General features: G+C 42.3%; 1 protein-coding gene and 1 long non-coding RNA gene across 4 annotated transcripts; one reads left to right on the plus strand and one right to left on the minus strand.

Moving 5' to 3' along the window:
- Positions 1 to 200: 200 nt before the first annotated feature.
- On the plus strand, positions 201 to 3,944 carry mafba (MAF bZIP transcription factor Ba). The gene has a single exon (XM_072366420.1). It carries the CDS (start codon positions 647 to 649, stop codon positions 1,850 to 1,852), a length of 1,206 nt encoding a protein of 401 aa, XP_072222521.1. The 5' UTR covers positions 201 to 646; the 3' UTR covers positions 1,853 to 3,944.
- A 2,280-nt stretch (positions 3,945 to 6,224) lies between these two features.
- On the minus strand, positions 6,225 to 21,763 carry LOC140272317 (uncharacterized). 3 transcript variants are annotated; one of them, XR_011907912.1, is made up of 6 exons: positions 19,961 to 21,763; positions 16,468 to 16,622; positions 16,223 to 16,320; positions 15,592 to 15,984; positions 12,188 to 14,755; positions 6,225 to 6,662 (listed from the first exon to the last, which is right to left on the minus strand). It is a non-coding gene; the product is annotated as an uncharacterized lncRNA (long non-coding RNA). The 3 variants fall into 3 exon arrangements; XR_011907911.1 differs by having other exon boundaries at positions 12,188 to 15,984; positions 16,468 to 16,602; XR_011907910.1 differs by having other exon boundaries at positions 12,188 to 15,984.
- Between the last annotated feature and the right edge of the window lie 1,509 nt (positions 21,764 to 23,272).

Genomic DNA, 23,272 nt, shown 5'->3' on the forward strand with positions numbered 1-23,272 from the left:
AGTCGGTCAGCTGACTGTCTGTAGCTGTCAAGCCCGAATTGTGCGCCCTCCTCTCCTCTGTTCTCCTCCTCCTCCTTCTCTTCCTCTGTTTCAGCGCAAAATCCCGCTCCGATTGGAGCGCTGTGAGCCACCGATCCACCCTTTCTGTCCGACGTCACGGTGCTGTATAAACATAAAGCTGACTGGCTCTGAGCGCAGTCTGCTGGATACCAGATAGTGGAGAGAGAGAGGCGAGCCTTTGAATCTCTGCGGTGCAGAGCTGGAAAAGCTGCTTCTCAGCGAAAATCAGACGCCCTATTTACCCTGCTTTATTTTTTTGGTTCCTTTTATTTTCCTGGAGAAAAAAGGGACTTACGACCAAGAAGTTGCAACGTGGACTGGTGCCCGTCTCAGCGAGCAAACGTGGTATTTCTTCTATTATTACTATTTATGTAGGTTTTTTTGTGAACACACCTCTGCTGAAAGGACTGAGGTTTAACTTTTGCACTGAGGCGCACTCATTTCTACCTCTTGCCTGGTCTCTGCCAGATTATCCCAGCAGAAGTAGGCTAAATGACGCAAACCGTGTGCAGAGCAGACTGAAAGTTTTGTTCCAGAACTTTTTTTTTTCGTTTTCTTTTTTCCCCCACCAATCACACGGTGTTTCATGCTACAGCAAGTCAGTGCAGAGCGGTGGAGGAGCCAAAAGAACTATTGCATGAAACAAGAAAGGAGACAAGAGACGCTGGTTAATAAGTCAGTTTTTGCGACGTATCTGCAAAAGGGTCGCGACAACAACATGAGTGCAGAGCTGAGCATGGGCCCGGAGCTACCCAGCAGCCCTCTGGCTCTGGAATATGTCAACGATTTTGATCTGATGAAGTTTGACGTGAAGAAGGAAGGCCTGGCCGGGTTGGATCGCAACGGGGTGCGCCAGTGTAACCGTCTCCAACCTCAAGGCTCCGTATCCTCCACCCCTATCAGTACACCCTGCAGCTCAGTGCCCTCCTCACCCAGCTTCAGCCCCACGGAGCAGAAACACCACCTAGAGGAGCTCTACTGGATGCCGAACAACGTGTACCATCAGCAGTTGGACCCGCAGACGCTAAGTCTGACCCCTGACGACGCAGTGGAGGCCTTGATTGGAGCCACGGCTCACGGACACCCTCCGCCTCCACACGTCCAACAGCAGCTGCAGCAGCAAGGCGCTTTTGAGGGCTACAGGGGCCCGCACCACCACAGCCATCATGGCCACAGCCAGCAACATCATCACCCATATGCGGGGGGCATGCAGCACCACGCCGACGAGCTGTCCGGACACCCCGGCGGACACAATCACCCACACAACCAGCATCACCATCACCACAGCCAAGACCCCGACAGCCCATCCCCGGTCTCCCCAGAGTCTCATCAGCCACTCCATCATCACCGCCACCACCATCACCACCACCCGCACGGCCACCTGAGCCAGTCGGCAGCGCACCACAGCTCCGGGGGCGGGCTGAACGTGGAGGACCGCTTCTCCGACGACCAGTTGGTGTCCATGTCGGTGAGGGAGCTCAACAGACACCTGCGGGGCTTCACCAAGGACGAGGTCATCCGTCTCAAGCAGAAGAGGAGGACCCTGAAGAACCGGGGATACGCTCAGTCCTGCAGGTTCAAGCGCGTGCAGCAGAAACACGTGCTGGAAAACGAGAAGACGCAGCTGATCAACCAGGTGGAGCAGCTGAAGGCGGAGATCAGCCGGCTGGCGAGGGAGAGGGACGCCTACAAACTCAAGTGCGAGAAACTGACGGGGTCAGGGGCCAATAACGGGTTCCGCGAGGCTGGCTCAACCAGTGACAACCCCTCATCACCAGAGTTTTTCATGTGAGTTGTCGCAGCCTTTTCTTGTGAAATCCCTCACAACAAACTCTTCCCCTCCACCCCCGCCTTTCCTTTCTCCACAACTGACTGACTTTGTTGATGAACAAACGATAATAATCCACTCTTCCCATACTGTTTGATTATCCTAATAACGGTAACAATTGTATTCATATTAGAGGAATAATCCATCGAATGTTATTCTCATATATAATCATCTCCCCCATCCACGTGTCAACTGAGATACAAAGAGCAAAGTAGAGTGTCTGAACAGCCGCAGCATCTTTGTAGGTTAGTTGCTTGTAGAGAAGAGACTTTTCTTCTTCAAAGATGAGGATCGGCTGATGAACCCCTTTTCTCTTTTGAGGCTGCAGCTTTCAAATCATCTGTAAGTAGTGTGGGATGGCGTCGAGGCAGTTGTCTTGAAATGTTGTTCTCCAAAATGATGGCATTGTTATGAAACAAGGCAGGCCTGGCCTCACAGCCTGTAACACACGAGACTCACATTCGACAAGTGGGCCCGCAATCTCAGAACATATCCAAAAGCGGGACTCCACTTTATGCAAATTTAACTTTTGTCTGCTAACCCGTCACGGGAGGGGGGACATTTTATGCAACATCTCATTGATTTATTGCCTGCTTGGTTATATTCGAATATATATTGAAACAAACAAACAAAAAAAATCTGCATTAAATATTAATCCTGCATGCTGGACATGTACGGTAATAATTTCTATTTTGTACTTTCATCTTCTCGTGTATATTATGAGCATGTTGTTGATCTGCGCTTCTCCATAGTTTTTGGGGGGTTAGAGAATTGCAGCTGGGACAGAACAGCAGGACTGCCGGTGCAGTATCATATGGTGTGGGTTTCTTTTGGCTTGTAAATATTATTCAACCGCAAAACTGCACAACAAGATTGAGGAGGCTGGTTTGAACTTCTTTCTTTGTGTTGTGTTTTTATTTCATTTATTATTCGTAACGATTTTTTTGTATCATTTCGGGGATCTTGATTGAAAGAAGAGTGCTTTTTAAAAAAAGAAAAAGAAAGAAAAAGTTGCATTTAAATACAACAAACCGTGTGTCAAGTGCACTTTTGGATGTTGATTTGCAGGTTTTCATTTTGACTTTTGTGCAGACCTCCCTCCAGGAAGACATACTATGATATTATATGGTAATGATATTCAAGAAAGGCCTCAGTGTGAGGTTTTTTTGCCAAATGTTTGGAAGCATGTTGTGTGAAGGAGACAAACATGTGGACACAAGATGATTGGCTCCGGCGTAGCAAGGCGAATATTCTACATAACGTGTTTTTATCTCGTATTCTCTTTTAATTCAGCTTAACAGATGTAGAAAAGTGCCGTCTGCGTTTGCATTAACAATTAACGAAACGCATTTGACTCGAACAAAACCACATACCTCTCATTCCGTTTGACAGCCACCTGTAGCATGTTTTCACTGGGCCTACACCATTCATGAGTTATATTTTAACTTCACTTAGAGAGAAAAACCTGCAACAACTTACATGTCAGAGAATTTAATGTAGAGTCAATATTTAGATAACACACATGTTTTGATACAAAGTTTGACTAATGTTCTATGTTTTCCTGATTTTTTTTCTGCCGGTCAGTAAAAAAGGGGATTCAGGTTGTGCAAACTCTCAAAATGAAAACATTTCCTCTGTTATGTAATACTTTTTTGGTCTGTTTTATTATTATTTGATGATTCTGGTTCTGCTGGCCAGATGCATAGCTAAAGTTTTTATTTTAATGATTTAAATTAAAGTGTCTGATCATATCGATTAAGCATGGTGCTTGCATTGAAACTGTCGTTGAGAAGTCATGCATTTAACAATCTTTGGTTTGTTGATTCAACTGTGTTGAAATCGAACTGAAACTGCAGCAGCGGGTTGTTGTTTTGTTTTCACCAATTCCATGTACTTATCGATGATGGGGATCAATTTTCAATCCTGTTTATATAAATAATAGTAACACTTAAATTTGAACTGTTCCATTCAGGCTGGTTTCTGTTTTGTCCTTTTGTTGTTGTTTTTGGAAAAAAATTGTTTCCTATTTTGCTTATTAAAGTCATTGAAATGGCAACAGTGACCTCTCAGACTTTTTTTTCTGCCTTCCACAGGGAAGATCTCTGATAGGTGGAGAAATCGCCCGTGCAACGTGTAGTTTTAACAGCGAATTAGCGCTAATTAAAACCCTTACACAGAAAAAATAAAACCAAAGACCAAAAATAAAAAGGCCACAACATCAGCGAAACAGAAGGGACATTATTCTCTCTCATAAGCCTTCCCTCTTTTGCACCGACCTCCACTCTGTTTACATTTAATTTCTCCTTGGTCTTTACTATATTTTCAGACTTACAAATGATGTGGAAACTTTGGCTTAAAGAGTAGGCCTGCAGTGATTAGATCACCGGGTCTGGCAGTTTATGTGCCACTGCAGGGAGATTCCTATACGTGCTGCTCTGCTAGCATGCTGACTTCTGCAGAAACCCCGCCGTCACAGGAGCGCACAGTAAAAGGAGATCTTTGACCTTGCAACACACCGAAGATATAAAACACTCGGATTTACATTAAGTGGTCAAATTATTTTCAGCTTCGCCACATGACTTTAAAGACTGAATACACCTGGCTTCAAAGTCCGACCCAGTTGCAGATTGCGCTGAGCCAGAACAGAGTAATCTCCCGTCCCCGCTTGCTTGCTGTGATTTTTTATTTATTAATATTTGAGTTCATGGAATTTCTTACCGAAATGTGTCATCACACTTGCAAATCTGTATCCCCCCTTACGGCAACCATGCGCGCAAAAATATCTAATCATTATATTTATTTTTCTATTTTAAGAATCAAGAAAATGATTGTGATTTCTACACGCAATCTCTCTTCAGTCTGCTAGTGCCGACAGTAGGACAACAGAAGCAGAAGAAGAAAAGAGTAAGTGTTGATCTGGTCCTGGTCTAGAGTTTCTGGTGTCAGAACATTATCTGCCCCGTGTGTGCACATTCTCAAGGACAAAACCGCTAGGCAGAGATTCAACCAATGAGACCAAAGCAAGACGAGTCTAGTTTACATTCTCCCTCCCTCCTCTCTGGACAGCCGCTGCAGCCTGAGGGCATGAGTGCAGCTGGGGTGAAGCAGGAGAAAGCGGCCAAGCCGTGATAATAACCCAAAATAACAAAAACATGTGTTTAGAGTGATCCTTGTCACCTTCATCTTCAGATTTCATATTGAAGCAGCGGCATGTGTGAGCCAGATACACACAAGGGGACAGCAAAATGTACGTGTTTGTACAGTATCACATGGTGTATTATGACTCCAGAACTCAACACACATGTAAAAACTCAGCTGGATGCACAAAAAGGGCAAGATATAACAATAAACTGAGTTTATTAAACTCCTACTGACGCCTTCCAAAAGATGAATCTCTGATAAGACATGAAATATTTGAGAATGTTGTGACAATCTAACAGATCAGAAGAAAGCAAGCAAACGAAATGTTTGTTTTGATATTGCACAGTGCAAACAGATTGCATCACAACTGACCTGGTAAAAAGATGTCATGATTAGAAATTCTTGCCTGATTCTTACCCCCGGAAGCTGATAGTTGGTAATGCTGTGAATGTTTTTAAGAGCCGATCAATGTGTAGCACTTTGCAGAGGAAAGAGTAAAATACCAGAGGAGGGAAAAGGCAGAGCCTCAAAGTATAACACAGCATCAGCCTCTGCTCAGCGGAAGAGCCAAGGACACAGTGACCAGGCGTACTGTAATGATTTTAGTCTCCAATCACACATTCACACCCCCCACAGAGATCCTATCTGCATTCAGCCTGCTCTGCCAGCTTCCACCTTCAGCTGCTTCTATCAGCAGCAGAGGCAGCAGCAGCGAAGAGTCCTGGGACAGCAGCCTCACACTCAGCCTGCTTCTGTTCATCGTCTCGATCTCTCAACACTCTTAGGCAACTACACCAGCTTCTGTAAACTCTTAGGAGAGCCTTCAAAGCCTCTGAGGTGTGCACACGTCTGCCTCTTCTTCACAATCAGAGCCGACACCACAAACTCATCGGTATCATTAATCTTTAGAAAGAACATACAGCAACCTCTTCATTTTACCTTATTTTTTCCACTGTGTAAGCTTGTGTTGCCGTTTTTTAATCACCACCAGCATGATTTGAGTTCTGTGTGTGTGATGTCGCATTGTTTCAACTGCATTTTGACAAAATTCCATTGAATATATGTTCATACAAGGAGGCACACCAGCAGTTCATTTACCTTCACTGAAAGTGATTCCCCTGCTACTCTCAATCACAGTGATTTCCTGGGGAATTAAAACAGGATTTCTCAAGGGACACACACACACACACACACAGAGGCACACACACACAGAGGCACAAAACAGAGCTTTAACAATTTACTGAAAGGGTTTTTCAGGTTTCTAAATGTTTATTTACTAGCAAACACAATGATAGGCAATTAAAGAAAGCATTGTTCTCGTCAGTCTGTCTGTTATGTGCTTTATAATGTGAACTTTGATGACACTCAATGGTGTTTATTTGATTGGATTTTCCAAATATACACACTTTTCAATAGGCGTGTGTGTGTTCCAAAATGGCTGAGGAAATCTTACAGTTTTCAGTGCATTGGCTATAAATCACTGTCAATCAGTCTTTACCATCTTCTTCTCCTTATCCCTCCTTCATTTAGCTCTCTATCCGTCTCTTCATCTTCAATACTTTGCAGAGGTCGGCCAAGTCTGGAGAGTTCAGATGGTGACAACATCTGTTAGTCATCTCCAGTCTGTTACACCCTATATGAATAAATACAAAAACACATTCTTAAATAACACAAACACTGACATCATCCCCCCAACGACAAAGCACCCACAGAATGGTGCATGTGGACACAGATACACTTCCTTGTTTTATGAAGCCATTGTTGCATGCTGCTACACACGCATAGACAAAAATATAATCCCACATATGAAAGGCACACAGAAAATTTGCAATGATAACACTTTATAATTATTAGTGATTACAACCTCAATTCCCCAAAAATTGGGATGCTGCATGAAATGAAAGATTTTGCTCACGTTGCACTTCATGGCAGCAACAAGTGTCAAAAAAGTTGGGACAGGGCCAGGTTCATTACCGTGTAGCATCCATTCTTCCTCTAACAACGGTCTGTAAACACCTGCGAACTAAGGAGACCAGCTGCTGGACCTTAGGAGAGGAATGTTCTGATCTTGTTTGTTGTGTTGTCTGCTTCATAATGGACCAAATGTTTTCAGTTGGTGAAAGGTCTGACCTCCTGGCAGGTCAGTCTAACACCCAGACTTTCAACTACGAAGCCATGCTGTTGTAATAGACGTAGCATGTGATTTAGCATTGTCTTGCTAAAATGTACAAGGCCTTCCCTGAAAGAAATCGTTGTCTGGATGAGAGCGTATGTTGCCAAAACTAGTTCAGGATTAATGGTGCCTCTCCGAATGTGCAAGTTGCATAGGCACGAATGCACCCCTATACCATGAGAGATGCTGGCTGAGGAACAAGTCAGATGGTAACACTCCTCTTTAGTCTGAAGAACACAGAGTCCATGATCTTCAAAAGCAATTAAAATTTTTAATTCGTCTGGCCATAGAAAATATTTCCACTTTGCCTCAGTCTATTTCAAATAAGCTTTGGCCAAGAGAAGAGGGCAGAGTTTCGGGCTCATCTTCACATATGGTTTCTTCTTTGCATGATAGATTTTTTCTGCCCCCGTCCCAACATTCTTGAGACCTGTTGCTGCAATCATATTCAAGATGAGCAGATATTTTTTATGAAATAAAACCTTTTAATATCTGATACGATTTCTGTTTTATTGTGAATAAAAATATTGGTTTGTGAGATTTGCAAATAACTGAATTCTGTTTTTAACGGGGGGGGGGGGGGGGGGGGGGGGGGTGTATAGTGTATAGTAACATGGTTCAAAAAGCTCCATTTCCACAAGGTTGCAGACAAGGAACAGTTGCTTTATTCAGCTATTCACCTCATCCACCATAGCCTCTTTTTGTGATGAATTTGTACATTCATGCTCACAACCAGTCAATGGTCTGCATGACGGATTCCTATGGCCATGGCCGCAGTGAGTCGATGAAAGTGACCCATGTGTACATCTCTGCTTCTCGGATGTGAAACCCAATTCCGTGTGGGATTGATCAATGTCTGGCCACTGCGGGCATGAGACCAGAAGGAGAAGATGAGAGAGGACACCGAGCGGTTAGTGATACCAGTGAACCATCAACTCCTACTGTAGACAGGATGCTCTAATAAGTGTTAAAGTCCAGGTGTAAAGACCATTTGTCAGCAGGGTATGTTATTGGAATGTACTGAGATTCGAGCAGTACTTCAACTGAATGAGGATTTTTTAAAATCCTTTCCTTAAAAAGCATTGCATAGACCTGGACTAAAATGTCAGCAATGAAAAGGTATAGGTTAAAAAAATGCCCTTGTGTTATATTGTACTAGCCATCGTTTTCGACAGCACTCTGAATGTTCTACAGAACTAGCTACTAAATGAAAAATAAAAAAAAGATCAAATAAACGTTTGCAGTGATTATCATTTTCTGTTTAACATTACATTACAGATTTATGAACTACCAGTCAATTAACTCCACTGAACACCTGGGCTGCCTTTGATGAGCACTGTCTGTGAGCTGTTTCGTCTCCGCCTGTGCACTGTGCTCTGGCCTGTTGTCGCCCTAAGATGTGAGGTAAATAATTGAATGGATCCATTAATAAATAAAGTACTGGGGGAGAGAGGAAGAGGAGGGAGACAGAGAAGAAATGGGAGAGACAGGTCACCCATCTTTACTGTAACTGTGCAGGGAGCGGCACGATAGCAATCCCCTGAATGTACTCTTTTTCTCTCTTGGAGGTGTCTGGACATAATAAGCATTAGCCGTACTGAACTGTGACTCTAAGCTTGAAGCAGGATGTGGCACTAAAACACATTTCCTCTCTAATCCACTGGGACATGGCTACTTCCTGTAAAACAGGTGGAGGGAGGTAACATGGAACCACCACCACAGATCAGTCTACCTTCACTTGAGCCAAACTGTTTTCCAGTAGGCTCTGGTAAATTCCAGCTGGAGAGTGTTATGTCGATATGCTATGACTTGCTATTTAATATAAAAGCCTGCCAAGAGAGCTGTAACTGGAAAGGAGTATATGACATTGCGGTTTTGGACTGTATAGAACTTTGAGGGGGTTCATTATCAGCTCCTCAGTGGTTTGCTGAAAGTGTTCACTGGTGGTTTAAAGTTTGTGAACCTTTTAGAAATCCCTATATTTCCTTTTCTGTGATGGCCTGGCTGCCCGTCCAGGGTGTACCCCGCCTCTCTCCTGATGACAGCAGGGATACGCTCCAGCTCCTTGGTGACCCTGAACTGGATTAAGTGGGTATAGCAAATGGATGAAAGGTTGAATGCATTTCCTTTCACAAATTTTCTACATCAACGTCAGGCCTTCAAACTGGTAACTCTCAAATATTAGCTTAATTCTTCTGACATTTCTTTGATTTAAAAATTTATGAGCTTAAGCATAACTCTGTTTTCAGTTTCTCTTTTTAAGAATCAATTCTGACAGATGTCTTGTCACAGAACTTTCCTTCACAATTTGTTGGTATAATTCAAAATTCATTGTTCCATCAATAATGACAATGACAAGGCACTCTCTTCCAGTGACACAGCAAAACAGGCTCCAGGGGAGGAGCTAAGATTTTCCCAAGCAAGGGGCCTTACAGGGACTACATAACAGGCCCTAACCGTTATACTACCATGACCGTCTTTCATAGATGGGATTAAGTTCTTATACAGAAATGTTTTCCTCTGTCCAAATATAAAGTTTCTTAAGTAAAACAAAAAGTTATACTTTGCTTCCATCTGTCAAGTACACATTTTCCCAGCAACCTTCAGCTTTGGTGCTGTGATCTTTAGCAAACTGCAGACTGGCATTAGTGTTCTTTTTGGAGTACTTTCTCCTTGCAGCCCTGCCAAGCTCACCATTATTTTTAAGTGTTCCCCTGGCGGTGGACTCATGAACATGTGAAAGAGACCTTTAAAAACCCAGAAGTCACCCTAAGTTCTTTTTGACCCTGAAGACTATCACATGCCTTATTCTTGGTGTAATCTGTTGGTTGAACACTCCTAGGGAGGGTAAGAAGTGTCCTAAATTTGTTCCACTTATACAAATGATGTGTCTGAGGGAATTGTAGGGTCTTTGTAGATGGTTTTGTAACTTTTCCAGTCAGATGAGCAACAGCAATTCTTTTTCTGAGGTTTCCAGAAATATCCTTTGTTCAGGCTATGATACACAATTAGTCTTCAATAGATCCCTGATCTTTGAATAAAACAGGGCAGACACTCACACATGATTATAATTGTGTGAAAAAAAACAAACTCTATTAACTGGTAAATATCAAACATATCATTTTGGGAATTTCTTTTTAAATGGTCCTGTAAAAATCTGAGCTTGTGTTATGTGCTTGTTACACAACAACAAGATTTCTCACTAACACTACCGCTAATTTGAATTTCATTCAACTGTTGTTTGGTGATGACATTAGAAGAGGCTTCTCTGGGGCAAAAGACCTAAAAAGGGTTTTTTGTCTGACAGTCCGAAAAAGTGGATGTTAAATCACATCACTGTTCTTATAATGCATATCCAGTAAGTATTTGTCTCTCTGTGTCGACTAGCTCTATACTAATATTCACTCAATGCTTTCTGTTTTCTCTCACCCATTCATGTCATTCTCACATTTGCTTTCTTGCTTTCCACCTTGTTTTCTCTTACTCCATGCTTTCTTTTTTATTTTACAGCCTGATCTCTATTTAGATTTCCTCGTTTGGAGTTGCCACAACGCTCTCTGCTGCCAACATCTGTAAGTGGTTTGCAGGCAAGAGACACTATGGAAAAACATCAAGAAATAAAAAGAGCAGAATGGCGCTCCACTACTGGATAAAGACAGAGGCTCTGAAGAGGTTACAAACTGCACTGAGATCAGCAGCACATGCGGGCAGCAGGCCGGACTCTGTCTGACTGAAAGTATAAAGTTAGCAGGGAGATTGCCTGAATAAGGCAGTTACATGCATATTCGTTAGTCTAACACTTCAGCTGTGTAATTTCTGCACAGTGCAAAACAGTATAATACCTGCTCATATTCTGTGGCTTAGATGGGTGTGAGTTCTCGGAACCCCACAGTTTGGTTTTGCTCGGGGATTGACCTCGATCACGTGCCAGGTTTTAGGCAGATTGGACTAAAGCTGCAGCACTTTTAAAGAGATTATATTATTGTAAGCGATTAGGAGAAGTAGATACATTGAAGGGAGCTAATGAGGGGTTTCTCCCCTCCCCAGCTGCCAGCCTAATTCAGTGCTCACTGTCCTGTTGATAATACACACTACAATAGTATTACTGTGGCATTAGAGGCTTTACTATGTTGTGGCACTGAGAGCTACTCTGTTGACAGAGTGGTCGAGGTTCAGATGTTCCTCTACTGCATTGCCTATACAACTGTGTGTAAGAACTTAACTGTTTTCTTTATGTACATGGGGTAGGTCTGTGTGTACTGTAGGGTCTCATTAGATAATGAGGATGATTACGTTGTATTAGGTGGTGGAGGAGAAAGACAACAGCCACAGGGTGGGAGGGGAGAGGGAAACATATGTGTGTGATTTGCGGAATAAGCACATACCATTTAATTGACACAAGCTATCTCTGTCTCCTGATTGGTGCAGAGCTGTCCTCTGCATGTCTGCTCAACCCTTTGTGCCCTTGACTCGGAGGTCAGAGAGACAGATGTGGTGTGAAAGGGGCGGAGAAGGGGAATACGCAGAGTGTGGAAAGGTACTGGGCTGAAAGACAGCTGCATTTAGAGGTAGAAAGTGGCATACTGAATGTGTGTAGAAGTGTTTTGTAGGTCAGTCTGTCGTAGCTGTGAACACGGAGATGGAAAGATTATGTCTGGGAGTCCCCAGGACAGATTGTTAAGTGTTTCTATATGATTCCCAAAAAAGAGTTGTGGAGGAGAATTTGGCTGGATGCTTGAAGACAGGCTTCCCTATGCATGGAGCTGCCCTCTCAATCCCCTTTCTATAAGCAGACAGGTATTTTTACCAAGGATAAAGTGCTGACCCAGTCTCAGGTAATTACACCCCTGTTGGGCTTTGGTACAGACATGTCAGGGCGGCACTGAGTGCACCTTACACCCCAGCTATGGGTAAACCACAAATATCTCACTATTTACAAGCGAGTGTAGAGCTTTGCTCCACATGAGACACAGAGGAGGGCATACCTTGGCAAAGCTGGGAAATCTTTCTCCTGGCAGAGGTCCTCTGACATCCCATCCCCCCATCAAAGAACAAACAAAAAAGACACATAAGCAATGAAACTGTATTCCATATTTATGCAAAGGGTGTAATAAAAGTAAGGAACAAAGCAACTTGAATAACACCAACTGAGGGATTCTGGCGATATTGTGTCTGTGTGTGGTGCATTTCCTGGCATGGATTCAATCCAATAATCCCTAAGAGGGTTAGGCATGTTCTAATCACTTCTAACATAATAATGTTGAATGATCATGAATGATGCATATCATTCTTGGAAGCAGTTTTGAGAGAAAACAATGCCTTTATTAACACATTTGTGATGTTGATATCAAAATGACTTGTGTGCTCATGAAGCACTTTGTATTTGGAAAGGCTGGTTAATAACAAACAGTATGGAGATTTTTAAGGTCTAGTCTGATGGTTGGACTACATTCAAACTCATTTTCCAGCTGAGACCTAAAAAGTAAATGATACAACTGAACAATGTTGTCATTGAATTCAAGGTAGGTGTCAACATTTGAACTACAGAAACAGACTCAATAGACTGTTGCTTTTTTGTCCTTGTCCAGTCAAAGACACATAGCGACTGACAGCAAATTAACAGGTTGCAACTTGCTTGCATGCTAAGTTTGTCTGTATGGACCAGATTTTACAGAACTGAAAGAAAAAAAATCACACATGCAGTCATTTTTTGGGTAAGACTCCACCTGATCTGCATTGTGTTATTATGGTAGAATTGCGATGCATTTTTAGAGGTGCTCCTCATTTAGGTTTAGACTTCTTAATGTAAATGAAGAGTGAACAGCACAGATTTAAGACAAAGTATCTAAACATTTGCAACCTAAATTGAGAGCGGATTCTAAATTCTCTTGAGTTTAAACACTCCCCTGAGAACACCTATGCACATTAATAGATACTGTAACACAATGGCCATGGCTATTTTTGATGTAATTAGCTCATAGTGAAACATGTGGGAGCAACAAAGTCTCCATTAGGAGGCTGGAGAGTCAGCGGTGGAATAAGTTGCTGGAACATTGTGCTTTTCACTTAGTGTCGCTTTGGATGATTAGAGGTTTCCCACTATGTTTCTATAGGTTTACACACAAAATTGGTTAGGTTAATGAATTTGGGATGAAGTCTGGGATTTGGAAAAGGTCATCATTTAGCTTGAAATACACTATTTCACCACATTAGCCCTTCAGGTTTGCATATAACACAAATATATATCGGGGTCAGGTGGGGAAATACCGAAAAGTAAGATTGTAGTTTTGATATGAGAGTGATGGCTTGAGGTTGGGGATAGCTTGAACTCTATTATCAGTCCTTCAAGACTATGCATTGATCTGATTTAAAAAGTGTTTCACTGGCTTCAAAAGAATGGAAGAATTCAAAATATGATCTGAACCAAAACAAAATGGTACAAAATGACGCCCAAGCTCATGACTTCATTTATAAAAGTATAAACATACTTCTCATGTCTGTTATGTTTTCTCCAGATATTAAATTACTTGTCCCACCTTAACCTCAATTTCATGTTTTTTAATCCACATCTTTAGGAGAAAAGTCATCATAAAAGCCTCTGAACATATGCATTTCAGGCATAGTGTGTGAGCAGAGAAAGAACTCTTTAGACCCAGTTGTCTTTACGAGACTTTTTCCAGTATCTATATATCTTCTCTCCCTTTTAATGCATGTTCTATGGAAACTATGTGCTGTGTGTTGCTAGGCAAAGCAGAGGCAAAGGGAAATGGCTGTGGTTAGACCATAGTCCTTGAAAAAGAGAGGAGGGGAGAGCAAAGGAAGGAAAAGAAGACAGAGATGGCAAAAAGAAAAAAAGTTTAATTATTAAGTTAAGAACACATATGCACAGGCACACAAACACACCAAGAGCACATGCGAAAACACATGCTTGCACTGTTCCAGCTGATGTGCTGTGTGTAATAATGTGCTGATGGGAATGTGCCACTGCACGTTAATTCTCCCTTCACGCTTGCGTTGAGGAACACAGAGCCACTAATTGATGCTAAACAAAGTGCTGACCCAGACTCAGGATAAAGGTCTGTCACTGAAGTACACACAGATACACACACTTCAACAAAAAAAGTGCAAAGTATAAAATGTTCTATTTGCCCAAAAGATTTGCAAAAATCAACTTGTACAGCTCCCGATGAGCAAATCTGAGGGTTCGTAAATAGTCAGACATTTTTGCATCATATAAAAGGCTTATTGATTCAGAGTTTGAAGAATTATCCACCGCATGAACAAGAATGAAATGCCTGGGTGGCAGTCTGCAGTGTCCTTGGTTTTTTAAAGGCACATCTGCAAGTGTGTCTGCATGAGAAGAAGGTTTTCAGGGGTGGGGGGGCCTGTGAAGGTAGACTCTTACTCACCCTTGTTACTTACAGTCACAGGCACATATACACATGACGGCCTCTAAAGGAAGCTCCATCAAGGGACAACGATGCCTTTGTGTGTGCAAGATTTCCCATGTCTCCCTGCTCCAGCACATAGATAGATCATCTGAGTATAGCCTTCTGTATGAAGGGCAAGTGCATGCACGCCGCAGAGAGAAAGAGGGAGTCAGGAAGACAGTGAAAGAGTGGGAAAGAAGTTACAACCCAAACCTTTCTCTTTTCACACTTTCCCCTTGTCTCCCATGTCTTTGCTTCTATTTCTCCCCCTGTACCCTCCCCCTTTTCTCTCCCTCTCTCCGCAGAGGAATCCAGTCTCTCCACTGGGATTGGAGCTCTTTGAAGGTGATCCAGAACTGTACTGCTTGCTGCCTCTCCTCCCTCTCTGCCCTATCCCTCCCTCCTCCCAACTCCCTACCACCACCTCCTACCCTCCACCCCTCAGCCCTCAGGGGGCCTGGATCCTGCTCAAGCGAGAGCAGCCGTGCTCCAAATCCAGGCCCAGGCTTAGCACTTATGCCGCAGGCCTTGCTGGCTGTCCCGCTGCACCACAGGGAGACGGTAGTAGGCCTGGGAGGAGGAGACCGTGGGTGGGGGCAGGTGTGGGGGCATAAGACAAAACAGGGAAGAAGTGTTTGGTCTGTATTCACATGTGACTTTTTGAAGAAAGAGATTAAGTTGGAGATGCTGCAGAAAGCTTTCATAAGAGCAACTGCCCTCCCTCGTCAAATAGCCCTTTTTCCCTCTCTCCTTCACATAACTGTTTATTTTCCTTTTTATTTCATCCTTACACTCCCTCCCTTTTTCCATCCCACTTCCCCTCTCTTCGCTTCCCTTCTCTTCCCTCCTTCCCGAGGGCAAGCTCTTCACAGACCCGTCAGACTGGTTTCTTTGGCACACCTCACACACACAAACACATACGCACTGGGATGCCAACATGCTGTATACTCAAACATTACCTCTTCACTTTAACAGAGGGTCCTTCACTCAATGCCTCAGAGTCGAGCAGGAAAGGACAGAGACTGACAAACAGGCAGAGGAAGAAGAAAAAAGAATAATGAGGCAGATAAAGAGCGGGGGTGAGGGATGTGCATTCCTTTGGCTTGCCTGGCTGTGGTTCGCAGGAGACGTGTTGCTGGCTGTTCGGTTTATTATCCTCAAGCCATATGGGTTGGCAAGCTTTTGGGGTGTGGTGTGATAGAGTTGTGTGTGTCTGCTTGTGTGCCTGAGTGTATGTGGGGAAAGTTAGTGAGTGTGATTATACTTACATTATGTCTTTTATCACCTGCAGTACGTATTTGTGTGTGTTCTAGGCCACAATAACCTTAGGAGCCACACTTCCAGATTATTGCCTTCAATAAAACATAAAAGGCTTCAAGTTCATCTCCGCCCACATAACAATACACACCACACATTTATACTTATGCATAACAGGGCAAATTTGCACAAGTATTTCAGCTATTTGAAGCATAAACCGTTTAACTACAACCTAATCACATTCACATGAGGATGTGGTGTCATGCAGTGCTTTCTGAATTCATCCATTTGGGAGTCAAGGATAATTCAGGTTTATTGCAACTTGAATCTTACTTTCACTTTGTAGTCATCACCTCTCAGTAGTCACTACTAGCTTCTGGGTCAGAACACTCTCGCAGCAACAGACCAATGAGACAAAGCACACGCATGGTCTGACAATGAGAGAGAAAAAAGTTTTGGTTCATTTGTGAAGGGGAAAATTGGTGTATGCATTATCATACACACTGAAAAGATATGAATAAAATAACAAGCATGATATTATTTAAGTTCCACTCATGCCACAAAAAAATATTTCCAACCTCCATGGACATGGAGCCTGGACTTCCAGGGATAGCTTGTAGCTTCTTGCATCAGGACCTTGGTGGAGAATTCTTAATTGGTGGGTCTCTACCGATCAGACATCGCAGGGTCAAGAGGCGAGGGGCGGGGTACACCTGTCCATCAGGTCGCCAGTCTATCACAGGGCCACACAGAAGAAAAACGAGACACACAGCCATGCACACAATTTAGAATCACCAATTTAACCTGACATGCATGTTTTTGGATGGTGGGAGGAAGTCGGGGTAACCAGAGAGAACCCACACACACCGTCTTGCTGAGAGGCAATGACACTAACCGCCACACCCCTGTGCAGCCCTTAATAATCAGGTATTACTATATCGTCAGGGGGATTAGGTGTGTGGATTCCAGGGGCAGTTTAGGTAGAAGTTAGAACATTTGTTTTTATTCAGTTCAACAGATAATTTTCACCTCTTTGGTACTGTAGACACTGCTCCACCTTCAACCTCGCCTGACACAACAGGAGGTGCTGCAGACTTGGACTCCCAGCACCAGGCAGCATTAGTGCACAGCCCACCTAAATGACTGAACCCTGCTTCATAGGGCAAATAGAACGGCAACACTGCAGCTGTTGTACCCCGGTCTATTGAATCCAGTAAGTGCCTGTAAATTATCGAGAGCAGCCACATATTTGTGTGATTTGCTATCGGTTGTAAATGTAAAGAGTTGAGGTTAATTAATGATCACATTTAGGCTAAAGGGCTGTCCAAACAAGGAATCAAAATCTTAATGTTAAGCCCATGTAATTTTATTACATTCTCCTGCAATCCATACAAATATGAAAGTTAAACACAGAAATGGGAATTAGTGACAATTTGAATGTGGTTTAAACAGTTTGACCAAAATTGTGTAATGCTGACTTAAAATGGGCCATTTGGTTCTGTTCTTGTACATGATTTGCTATGTTTTTGTTTTAGGTCTATTATTATCAACAGAGTTGCAGTGAAAAATGTCTCTCTCTGACCTCAATGAACCTCTTCAGAGGAAATCTCTCACTGACCACCTTTTGGCTAAGCTTTTGAGATAGACCAAGATTGATTACATCATTCTTCTGATCTTCTCTGCTGTCTTCTTTACTTTTGTTCTTATCTGTGTTGTTTTCTTCCCTTTCCTCTTTTCCATACCCACTCAATCTGTTCCTGTTTGCTTCAGTTCTCTTAGGTTTTCTCTTTTGATCATTCTCTCCTCATCATTCCCCAACATTTGTCATCTTTCCTGCCTCTTTTGTTACTTTATATTAAAGTGAAATTAGAATGTTACAATACAATACACAAAATACAGTTTGCATTCTTTATAGGCAGTCATTGTGCATGGCTATTGCTGCCGGCAACAATGACCTCATGCACTGTTCTCTGTTGCAGTGGAGCTGAAGAAGTCTGTTGTTTCATCCCTACGTTGTGTAGTATGATGGGCAGTGTTGTCCATCATGTCCATCAGCTTGTGCAGCATTTGTCTTTGCATGACCAGCTCCAAGGGCTCCAAGGGCTCCAGGCTAGTCCCCAGCTCTGAACTCACAACTTTGTTTGAATATGCCTAAATACACTGGTTTCAAATTTATGGCGTCATGTTTCTTACTTTATTGTATTGTGTTGTATATTATATCATATTTTGAATTCCTTGATGAGATGAAAGTTTCAGATTGTTGCTGGTTGCGCTGCTTTGGTTTAGTTGTCCTCGTGCAAATGTTGAATACATAAACACATACATTATTTTCTTAAAAATTTTACTGACATGAACTCAACGAAGTGAGGGAACTCTCAGTGATTTTAAGTTGAACAACACTTGTTTTAGTCTGTTGCTCATTAAGGTACAAGCAAAGCAATTAACTTTACAAAATAATTTAAGAAAAATCAGCTTGCAATGGTCTGTATTTAACTTCAAATAACTTTTAGAATCCTTCAAAAATCTCAGTTAAATTAACTGTTTTCATGACAGTAATTATTTTTTTAAGGTAACTGGTTTCCTCAAAATCTGTGACAGGTGCTGATAATCATTTAACTGTCCACCTTTGTTTATCAATCATCCCAGTAAGTTGGGCTTCTGTTGGGCTTCTGCTTGCTGTGTGTTGGGCGAAGCAGCATTTTGCAAAGCTGCAGCTTCTCTCAGTTTCAACTTTTGGGTTTCAGCTTTTTCTTAAATGTCAAGCCTAAATCTATGGTTCCGGTGCACCGTCACCACTCTTACTGGTTGTGGAGGAGGGTTGCCTCATTTTAAAAGGTAATGGATTAGGAATGATGGCCAAAACTGTACAAATACAACCCTAAACAGTGATTCCTACACTCACACTCTCATTTTAACTTTTATTTACTGCAGTTAGGAAAAAGAACCTCAAGATATTTTGTGTTTTGTCTTATCAGCTTTATTCCATTTGTTCTACTCTTTCATTTCAGGCCTTAAACAAAATGTTTTAGAATAGATTTCAGAGCAGCATTTGATGCCATCCTGCCCACATTACAAAGGCATGGCTGAGGAAGAAGAGGGCATGGGTACTCAACTGGCCTGTCTGTAATCCTTATCTGTCCCCAGTAGAGAATGTGAGGAGAATTGTAATACAAAAATGTGATGACAACCATGTTGCAGAAAACCTGAAAAGCGTCGCATTATCCTCAATGTCACTGTGTCTCCATAGTGTTGTGAGAGGTATGGCATTATTGCAAACCCATTCTTTTTCGTAATGAAAATTTTTATGATTCAAGGTTGTAAGATTCTTTAAAAAGCTGATATGTCCTAAAACTGAGTAGCCAATCAGCAGATCCATAAGCACATTCTTTATTTTCTGCATTCCGAAGTCATCCATCTACCGAAATGAATCCATCTCTATTACTTTTGTCTTAATCACCCTTTGCTGTCTTCTCCCTGATCAGCCTGACCAGCATCAGACGGGTCAGGAGCAGTGTGTACATTCAGTGTCCCTGGATGGGACAGTCTTTTGCATGTGTGCGCGTGTGTGTGAGGAAGGCACAAGCTATCTATAGCCTGTGTATCCCTGGGGATTTGAGTCTTAAACTCCATATTCATGACACATCACTGTGGGGATTAGAAGGGCATCATCAGATAGAGGGGCTTACGTCAGCGGACACACACAAACACACATACCCTCGTACACAGACAATGGCAGACACGCACTTTCAGCACTAGCCTGAAAAGCACAGCGTATTCACTTTCCAGGAAGCTCTTCACTTATTTCTAAGAGAAGTGCCTTTCTTCCACACGTGTCTATTAATCAGCTACTGAGAATCCTGAGAGGACTTTTCTCTATGTGTACAATGAGCAGGGCATTGCAGGGTTGTCACGGTAATTGCTGAGTATCAGTAACATAAACAGTTCAATGTTAATTTGAGGAGTGATTATTTTCCTGTTTCTTAACAGTCTCTAGTGTTCATCCAGAGCTGCCAATTCAAACACTTTGAGCTGGATCAGAGAATGCAAATAATTGTCGAGATGAGAACAAACCAAAAATGTGCGAGATGGAGCTGGAGTCAGGGCTGTGCAGGGAGTTGATCGAGGCCAAACCACGTGGAAGCTGGTCTGCAGGGGAGATGGAGAGGGAGGGGGTGTTAGTGTCGGCAGCATGGATTCGTGTTGTGATTGTTTGTTCTTGCCTGGGTGTGCATCAATGTGTGTGTGTGTTCTTATCTCCGCTGGTCCACAGCAGCAGGAGCATCAGAGGAAGTGTGGCCTTTCCTTCCTGTGCCTTTCACACTGTCACAACACACACAAGCCATAAAATTCTGGGGCTCCGTCCAACATATAGACACAAAAGAGAGCAGAAGAGCAATGGGTTAGCAAATGAGTGCGGAACATGTGTGTGTGATTTGTGGCGTAAAGCACATACCATTTAATTGACACAATCACTGTCTTCTGTTGGTGCAGGGTTGTTTTCTACTGAGAGAGAAGCAGGGAGCAATCGAGGGCAAAACTCTAGAAACAGCTGAGTTGAATAGGGGAGAAACATGGCCTTGCGGCAGTAGAGGGTACTGGGACAGTGGATGTTCAGAATTGGCTGCAGCCAAAGAAGGACACCTCTCTACCCTATATTCTGCACCTGGTCCTCACTTCTGGCAGGAAGCCATTCACCTACTTCCCCATTTAACCCTGTACTGTTGCCCATGCACTCCTCAACAGCACCTCTCGCATCCATCTCGCATCTATCACTATAGGTGTCGGAAGCACTATCACTTACCCACTAGAACACTTAATCAAGTCGGGGCAGCACACTGGAAAATCCAAGAACTGAAAAATGTAACATTCCTGGTGTAAGAATCCATATAATTTGCTTGATTTTATGAAATATATCCTAAGTTGGACCCTGTCACATGATGCATACTCAAGCACCACTAAGAATATTGTGTTGACTTTCCAATTAGACCACTAAGTTGTGTAGAAAGCCATCAAAAATATATTTGAATCTGGTCTGACCTGTCGAGGGTGGGCCACCACACATTACAGCAGTGCCAAAAACACTTGAACTTAATATATGTATATGAACATATAGACATATATGTGTGTTTTTGTGGAGCAAAAAGTGACATTTTTCTCCTGTTTCTTTTATCTTTTCTTTTTTTTTTTACGAGGATCATCTATGACTGTTTCAAGCTTTAGCTGTGATATGACAGGTACCTTTTGGGGGTAGAATACTTTCAGGTTATTATAGCCTGTAGACTGCAGGCAGATAAATGTTTTAAGAATCTTGATCTCTAAGTTTTTTTAGATCCTCGTAGTGGTAACTTGTTAGGCGGGCCATTTCTGTTTCCGTGTCACTGTTGATCTGAATGATGATTTGGAAACTGATAACCATCGCCAACATGGAAGTTTTGAAGAATTCGGATCAGTCATGGCCTGAAAAAAAGTACTGGCGGTTAGATACAGAAACCGCAATTTCTAGCCAGTAAGTCCCTAAGAAAAGTAATGCACTGTGATGGAGTTTTGGCATAATAGCTGGTCTATGCGGACCGGAAATGTGGAAAACAGACCAAATGGGAGGGTGCAAAGTATGGCCATAAAATATAGAGTTATTATCCAAACTTGTGGTGAAGACTTTCAAAAGCAGTACAAAATGTTTGGGCATCATAACTTTTAAAAAAGTTTCTGTATCAATTATCAATCAATTGTAATTGGGGGTTTAATGTTCAGGGTTGTCAGCCCACTGGCCTAAGGAAGACTCTAAGATATGGAAACCTGAACAACATCTTTGGAGTTTGCGTCCCATGAGCAGTAATCAAAGAAATGAACAGGAGGCCAAGCGCTATCACAGCTTTTTTAACACCAGTGAGTGAAGGCAATGGCACAATGGTGGAGTTGTTTGGCTTAATTCCATAACAGCAGCAAAACACTCTTCTGATCACCACAATTCGTGGTTTGGATGCAGATGTAACACACAAAAAACATCATATGTACTCAACATAGCTCGAAAAGAAATTCAAACACATATCACATGAAAACTGCAAAATAAATGCAAATTGTCTGCACAAGTGGTGTTATGCTGCACACAAAAAACCTCTTTTCATTGTCTACTGTAGTTGAAACTCTGCCATAGCCCACTTCATTTCAATTTAAAATCTGAAGGCCTGACTTTGACCTTTCAGCACAGAACTAGTTGTGGGCTCACTCTCAGCTCCTTCCTCTCTCTTCCTGTTTGATATGCTGCTTGTCAACACACTCTCCTCATCTTCACTTTGCCCACAACTTCAATCTGAATTTTTGTTTCTCTTTCCCTTTCCTTTCTGCGTTTGAGTCTCCTCTCTAACCTCACCTTCTGACAACTTCCCATATCTTCTAATGACTAACCGTAAGTGACTTGTACAGCTCATCCTTGGTTGCTTCCTGTTTCCTGTGGCCTTTGAGCAACACTTCCTGTCTCCCGGCTGCGATTCTTTGGAATGCCGCCTTTCATCATTATGGAACATTGACACATCTGTCACCAAAAAAATGTTAGAGCATTTCGTTCTGCTGTTAAACTGTCGACAAGGCTGATTGTGTGAGAAAAAGGAAGAACGGAGGCAACAGAGAAAGTGAGAGAAGTGAGAAAAAAAGGGTGTGGGATGAGAATTAAGTATGAAACCATTAAAGCGAATGTTTATTAGCTATGATTTTCAAACTTTTTAACACTGTAAGAACAAATGTTATTATAACAATATTGTTTAGTAGAACTTAAAAGAAAAAAAGACACCAAGCAGTTGGAGATCTTTTACTAAGGCCTCAGATCATAATCATTGTTAAGCATATTAAAAATAGACTAAGTGATGCAAATTTCATAAATTTATAATCCTTAAACTTGAATGAAGGCTGTAAGTTGATAGCATCAATAGTTAATAGCAGTTACATTTAATTAGCAATTATAAATTAATATGAAGGTGGAGGTCCGGTTAAGGACCTGAAGATCAACACATCTTTCAGAAACTGTTTGCACACATGCACTGCAGCTCTGATTTTTTAAAGACATGTTCCACAAGTTCTGTATGTCAGAGCCAAATGTCTGCAACATTCGCTCCAGACTTATTGTAGAGATCATCCAGCAAGATCCCCAGACATAACTAAACATAAAATGGCAGAGTGAGACATAAACTGTGCTCAATCTGACTAAAATCCTTCTGATTAAAGACACAAATGTGAGCAAATTCAAGAGGTTCTGCGTTTTTATGCTATGAAACATTTAACCAGCATGATACTCCTTTGACATGAGAAAGTTGGGCCTTCCCCCTAACCTATGGAAAATTTAACAAAAGAAGATGAGAACATTTTTTAGATTTTCAGAACCATGTCGAT

This window comes from Leuresthes tenuis, unplaced genomic scaffold (assembly GCF_036924035.1).
Source record: "Leuresthes tenuis unplaced genomic scaffold, fLeuTen1.0.hap1 SCAF_16, whole genome shotgun sequence".
NCBI classification, from domain to species: domain Eukaryota; kingdom Metazoa; phylum Chordata; class Actinopteri; order Atheriniformes; family Atherinopsidae; genus Leuresthes; species Leuresthes tenuis.

Bases quoted from the DNA above. Each gene is read 5' to 3' on its own strand.
- mafba (XM_072366420.1), top strand. From the start codon at position 647: ATGCTACAGCAAGTCAGTGCAGAGCGGTGGAGGAGCCAAAAGAACTAT.